The sequence below is a fragment of the Amborella trichopoda genome, chromosome 10 (assembly GCF_054954075.1).
Source record: "Amborella trichopoda isolate Santa Cruz 75 chromosome 10, AtrichopodaSantaCruz75HAP2 v2.0, whole genome shotgun sequence".
Taxonomy (NCBI): Eukaryota; Viridiplantae; Streptophyta; class Magnoliopsida; order Amborellales; family Amborellaceae; genus Amborella; species Amborella trichopoda.
In genome coordinates, this window is record NC_142345.1 from 12,548,967 (window position 1) to 12,555,419 (window position 6,453).

The 6,453-nt window shown below is 36.0% G+C and overlaps 1 protein-coding gene across 6 annotated transcripts; it reads left to right on the forward strand.

Annotated features, from left to right (window-relative positions):
* The first annotated feature begins 301 nt into the window (after positions 1-301).
* Positions 302-6,227, forward strand: ZIP11 (zinc transporter 11 precursor). 6 transcript variants are annotated; one of them, XR_016042794.1, is made up of 5 exons: positions 302-908; positions 2,860-2,915; positions 3,616-3,725; positions 3,813-3,912; positions 5,564-6,227. XR_016042794.1 is itself a non-coding variant. In XM_011626821.3 (5 exons), the coding sequence occupies exons 1-5, from the start codon at positions 392-394 to the stop codon at positions 5,956-5,958; spliced, it is 1,101 nt and encodes a 366-aa protein (XP_011625123.2). In that variant the 5' UTR covers positions 302-391; the 3' UTR covers positions 5,959-6,227. The 6 variants fall into 6 exon arrangements, 4 of the variants coding, with proteins under 4 accessions (XP_011625123.2, XP_088705866.1, XP_006848976.2 ...); XR_016042795.1 differs by lacking the exon at positions 5,564-6,227 and adding an exon at positions 4,010-4,292; XM_011626821.3 differs by having other exon boundaries at positions 3,693-3,725.
* The last annotated feature ends 226 nt before the right edge of the window (positions 6,228-6,453 follow it).

The window sequence follows — 6,453 nt, forward strand, 5'->3', positions numbered from 1 at the left end:
TGATACACGCAAGCAACCAAATTTTACATGATATGGTTCAAGATATCGTTGTTCACTGTACATCTTCGAAAAAGAAAAAAAGAGTCATGCTGTACAACCGAGTGGGTGTCATTTCAGTTATTTAAATAAGAAAAAACAACGATGGGCATTTCCGTCCGGCATCGTAATTATCCCCCGGTCTTAGGCGATTAATAACAGTCGCCATCGTACGTCCCGAAATTTCTTGGTACCTGCTATTTTTTCCTTCTCCATTCTTGTCTCCCTGTCTTCCTTGTGCAAGTACGCTTTCTCTCTCATATCGGTGTTTCTCGTGTTGCAGAGAGAGAGAGAAAGAGTAGTACATCAGTACTTCTCTCTTGCTGCCATAAAAGCCTGGGATTTCTCGCCGTTTATGAACCATGCCACCTCTCTGCATCTCCCTCCCATTAAAAACCCTAGAAAATCATCTTCTCCATTCATGGCCGGAAAATCCCCCTTTGCGGCCGTTTTTCTACTGTTTTTCCTCGTTGCATCGGTTTCGGGCCATGGATCCAAAGAAGATGATGAAAACTCGCCGGATAAACCAGATCTTAGGGCAAAAGAATTGATTCTGGTGAAGATCTGGTGCTTGATCTTGGTTTTTGCAGGGACTTTTATAGGAGGAATTTCTCCATATTTTTTAAAGTGGAATGAGAGTTTCTTAGTGTTAGGGACTCAATTTGCAGGGGGTGTATTTTTAGGAACATCGATGATGCATTTTCTCAGTGATTCTAACGAAACATTTGGTGATCTCACTGATGTTGAATATCCCTTTGCGTTCATGCTCGCTTGTGCTGGTTATTTGTTGACTATGGCTTCAGATGTTGTAATTTCATTTTTGTATGGGAGGAGAGAGGAGAGAGGAGATGCAGAAAATGGAGGAGCTGCAGGTAAAGTGAGGGATTTGGATGTGAAAAATGTTTTTGATTATTTTTTTTGGACCTTTTTTATTTGATTGAATGAAATGAATTCTTTCTTCTGGACTTTTAAGTAGTCAAGTTAGTGACAAAAATGAAGTTTACTTATTTCTAAGTCATGTCAGTATGGATAATTTGCTGTTGAGTCGATTCTGTACAAATGAACTGTTCTTTCTTGCAAGCTTATGGTTAATATTGCTCGCTATTTACGTAAAACTGTAGATTTTGTGGGGATGTAATGTCAGCTATTTATTATGGCAGCTGGAATTTGTTTTTTTGTCTGATATTGTTAATTTTTTAGGAGTTTGGCCTACTTTGTTTTAGTTTTCTCTTTTTTTTTTTGGATTTTTGAATTGTTCAGCGGCAACATAGGGATTATTCAGGTTCTTTTTCTACTGTAACTTGTTTCTCTCTATAAATTTGGATGCCGGTGCTAAAGGGGGGGACAGTGTGGTGCTCTTTTTGCCCCCTTCTTTTATTGCTTATACGTCAGCCGATGTGATACATTCATATTTTTTAAATTGAATGGCTTTGTTTCTGTGAAGTATCATTTAGCTCCTTTTCTGTATAGCATTCTTCTTATTGTTTTCCTGTCCTGCCAGCTGACTCTATGATTGTTGAAAGAAAACCGTTAGATTCTACTTATTTTTTATAACTTCCAAAATCTTTAGTACTTTTTCAATTTTTTAATGGTTTTCTTCTTGTACTTTCTCTAAAGTTTCTGATGCGCAATATTGATTCCCTAAGGTTTCTTCTTTTCTCTGAGAAGACTAATGATTTCTGTTGGGTTCTTTCGTAAGAGACTTGATTCTGTCTTGGGTTCGTATTAAATCAAAGGAAATCGCCACTTGATGAATACAAGAAGCTAAAATCTGGATTCAAAGGAGAGAGTCAACTCCTAAACAGTGTCTTCAGAATTGGCTGAGTCCACTCGGACTCAGCTGTGTAACTCAGCCTTAACCTATTGACCAGACAAGTTGGTCGCCATAGGTAAGAAATAATATTAAAAAAATTAGAACATAAAAAGAAAAAGTGAAAATATCAATTTACTTATTTGTAATATGTTTTTAGATGATTTTATCGTTTATAAGATGATATTGGAACTCTTTTCTTTTTTAGAAATATTAATGGTATAAATCAAAGTTTTCAATAACCTATCTTTTATATGTTTTTTCATCTCATGTAGTCTTTTAATGATTTCCATCATGTATTTTATTTTGGCTATTTTTTAAATATTTTAACAAAATATTGACCTTTTTTTTTTTTTTTTTCTGTTCCTTGGGGTGAGCAGGACTCGGGCGAGTCAATTACTGAGTAACTCGTGTCGGGCCGGTAGCATGGTTTTGGACTGAGGCGATTCAGAAAACATTGCTCCTAAGTTTAAGCATTCTCAATTTCATTTTATGCGTTATTCTATTTCTGAATTTTTCTTTTCTTAACATCATTGTTCAAAACCAAGGCTCAGAATCTTGATTTCAGTAGGGTCACACGTCCTAGTCGTCCGTATAGAAAGACTATCAGAGACTCATCCTGAGTCTGTACAAGTTATAAAAATAAATATAGGAAGCAGAGGAGTTTGACTGCTTCCTACAGTCCTACTCAGTCTAGGCACCTTGTCGAGACTGAATAACTAGGCAAGTTTGACTCATCCGAGTTTAGAACATTGCTTGATATTCATGTAAGATATGAAAAGTAATTGACCTGTCTTCGTTTGTGGAAGTATCGAGCAATCTGCCAATTTGTTGGAGATGGACTCTATTAAAAAATACTGATGTGGGTTTTGTGCAAGATTAGGATATGGCACTTTCATTTTCTTTTCTTTTTCTTTTTTCCTGTTTTTCCAAATAAAGAAAAAATAATTTGGTTGTTTTGGGTGTTTCTTGTTTGTATCATGAATAACTGAGAAGAATCATGTTTATTTCAGGAAGTTCTCAAGTAAGCAAATATGGTGGCTATGGTCATACTCATTCCAATGTACAGGTGAGATGTTGACTAGATTCTTTCTATCCTTTGTTGTCGCCATTTCCATAGCCTCTTTATTTCTTATCCTTTTTTTTTTTGTTTTGTTTTGTTTTGTTTTGTAGTCTTTTATTTTTGAAAAGGACGTGATTTTTGTCTACTAGAAAATTCTTTTTTATCTTGTCTGTTGGGTTCTTTCCATAACTATGACTGTTACTTTTAACTGATTCTCTAAATTTTTCTCAGAACGGTGACTTAATTTTGATTGCTTCCTTATTCTTGTTATCTTAGATAAGTTTTTAATTGTAGAACTAAACTGGTGGTAGAAAAACCTAGAATGTTTCTATTTGATTTTGTGTTTGAAACAGTGTTGTTAGACATGGCCAAGTAAATTGGCCTCACCCTTATTGGCGAGGTGAGTTGGTCACAAGTTGGGTGCCCAATGAGTTGGACACCAAACAATAGCTAAAAAATTACAAAAATGTGGGACATACCAATATATTATTTAGAAATACTTGTTTAGATGATTTTGATGGTTTTCAAGATGATGTGGGATCTTTCACATGTTTTCCTTTTCTCTTTTAATTTTTCTGAAACATTCAAGTTATAAATAACAAATTTCAATAATCCATCTTTTATAGACTTTTCATCTTCTTTAGTCTTCTAACAATTTCTATTTCCTCTTTTATTTTTTCTTGATTGTTAACTATTTTGTACAAAGTTTTTGCTTTGTTTTGTCTTCTTGACATTTTTGGTGGTGTACATGACTCGGCCGATGTCCACTCAAACTGGGCCTAGTTATTTGGCCCAGGGCCATGTACCTTGGCTGAGGTGAGCAATAAAAACTTTGGTTTGCACACATGGTTTTATTGGATTATCGATATATTTAAAAGCTAAAGTTCATTTGGCTCGATGCAGGCTGGAATTGGCAATGTTAGTTCACTTGGGGACAGCATACTCTTGATTGTTGCGCTATGTTTTCATTCTGTATTTGAAGGCATCGCTATTGGAGTTGCAGGTATTCACTCTACATTTTTATTAATTACTTTTACCATTTTAGCAATGCAGAAAAGTATATTGTACTCTAATGGTCTATTGAATATGTTGCGCCAAAGGGAGTTATTAGCCATGATAATGATGTGTGGGGATTAACCATAGTGGGGCGCACAAAATCCTCTCAAGAATTTGAACATCCACCATCGTAGGTCGATACCCATATTATCAGGCACCAAATTTTCGTGTGGTACCTTGTGTACCAAACAAATTGTTTCATCAAAATGGGACTAGCTACTGTGATTAAAATGTGAAGTTTCTCTTTGCATACTATGAGGGCCTGTTTGGATGGCCTTGTTATCACCTATAATTCACTATCTCAATAAAGTTAATCTTGATAACAAATTATCTGTTGTTTGGTAGTGTCCATCATTAAGTTATAATAGTTATTTGAGATGAAGTCATAGGTGGTTCTACAAACAAGTTTATCTTTTCAGAAAACGTTTTTTACTTTGTTCAAGGCAATTTGCTGAAAATTATATTTTTTGGCCAAAATAGCTAAAAATAGCTGGAAATCACACTGAAGAAGTTAACTAATTCAATAGTATTGTACATAATAAAGGTGCATGCTGAACAACCAACAAAATAATATTATCCAAAGTATGTTAATTTTATTTAAGATTGTCTATTCCAGATAAATATAGTTGTGATGCAAACAGGCAAGCGATTGTTATTATCCTGGATATCTTCAGTTCTCATATAGCACACCTTACTGATTTACTTAATATTGGAGGAACATTACGATAATGCACCCATCAAGAAAACAAAATCATAGTCATAGTGCCAATGAAATTCATTAAATGCCCCTGTCAATAGTTATGATTAATTGATTCTTTTTGGAGTAGTCATAATGCCTGGGTTACTCTCTGAATGTTTGATACTCTGTTGCCCGAAAAGTCTCGGCGAAAATGATGGTAACCCATATGTTTCCAACCCAGTCCAAGGTGAGCAGCTTCAAACTTGGAATGCCGTAACAGTTGTTGTGCCCCATCTCCATGGTTCCAATAGCTGCCCCAGTTATAATTCCTTCAAGCCAAACCAAGACCTGCTGCTTCTCTCCCCCTTTCTGCCCTCCCGCTTTCTCTGCTCCTTTCAGCTTGCTCAGTGGCCATGGTGGCATAGTTGTATAGAAAGATCTCTCTTGGTAGCCATGGTGCACAGTTGTGGATAGAAGATTTCGTTAGACATTACTACGTGAGAAAGGTTAGGACCTGATGAGTGATGAGTGAGAAGACAGATGAGAAAAAAAGAGGTCGATGGCTCTTTTGGTTTGGCTTGTGGTTTGGGGTGTGTTTTGGTGGATGAAGATTGAATTGGGCATCACAGATGCCAAAACCCTTCAAAAGTTTTTTTTTTTTGGTTTTTACATATCAGTTAGTTTTCCTCAAACCATCGTATTCAAAAAAAGAAAAAATAAAGTCCTTCACACCATGTATCAAGGTGGCATTCAAACATGAACTATTTTTTTTTTAAATATAAAGTCAATATATAGAGAACAACGAATCCTGATTATTCAAACTACATTCTGTCATCAATTCTCGAAAGTAAAATTAAAAGTCATTTTTTTACCACAAAAGAAAACCATCATTGCCTTTGATGCCTTGTTTGAACTGCAGAGACCAAAGATGATGCATGGAGAGTTCTATGGACTGTGTGTTTACATAAGATTTTTGCAGCCATTGCAATGGGCATTGCCCTTTTACGTATGATCCCTGAACGTCCGTTACTGTCATGCTCTGCATATGCATTTGCATTTGCTATATCAAGCCCCATTGGAGTGGTCATTGGCATAGTCATAGATGCCACCACTCAAGGTACAGTGGCTGATTGGATCTATGCGATATCAATGGGTTTAGCATGTGGCATATTCATCTATGTATCCATAAACCATCTTCTTTCGAAAGGGTATGCACCCCAAAAACCAGCTCTAGTCGACTCCCCGTTCTACAAGTTCTTGGCTGTGCTCTTGGGTGTAACAGTCATTGCGATAGTTATGATCTGGGATACTTGATTTGTGATCTTTTGCAATGGATTCTGGTTTTATTTTCGTTGTGAAGGAGTAGCAGGTTTCTAGCAGTAGACTCACCTTTTCTGATTGTATTTGTAGTATGCATAGACACAGTGAAACTTCGGAGAACAATGAATTTATAACCAGGCATAGAGACCTTGTGAAGAACGACAACAATCATCCAACATCTTTCTCTATGTGAAATTATTCATGGGCATGGAGACCTTGTATAGAGCAATGAGAAAATGAATTGGAAGATGATTTATTGCAAACTTGTTTTGGGTTTGGCTCGTGCTTTTTGTTTCTTAATATTTCACGCAGGGGGTCAAGTGAAAATACTTGAATTGGAAGATTTATTACACGGTTGAGGTTTAGGGGATCAAGTGAGAATACTGTCATTAAAATATTTTCACTCGTACCAAATGTGCCTTTATTGTTGAGTGAACCACTATTAAGACTAAGTCTTTTCATAAAAACATGATTCTTTATTTATAATCT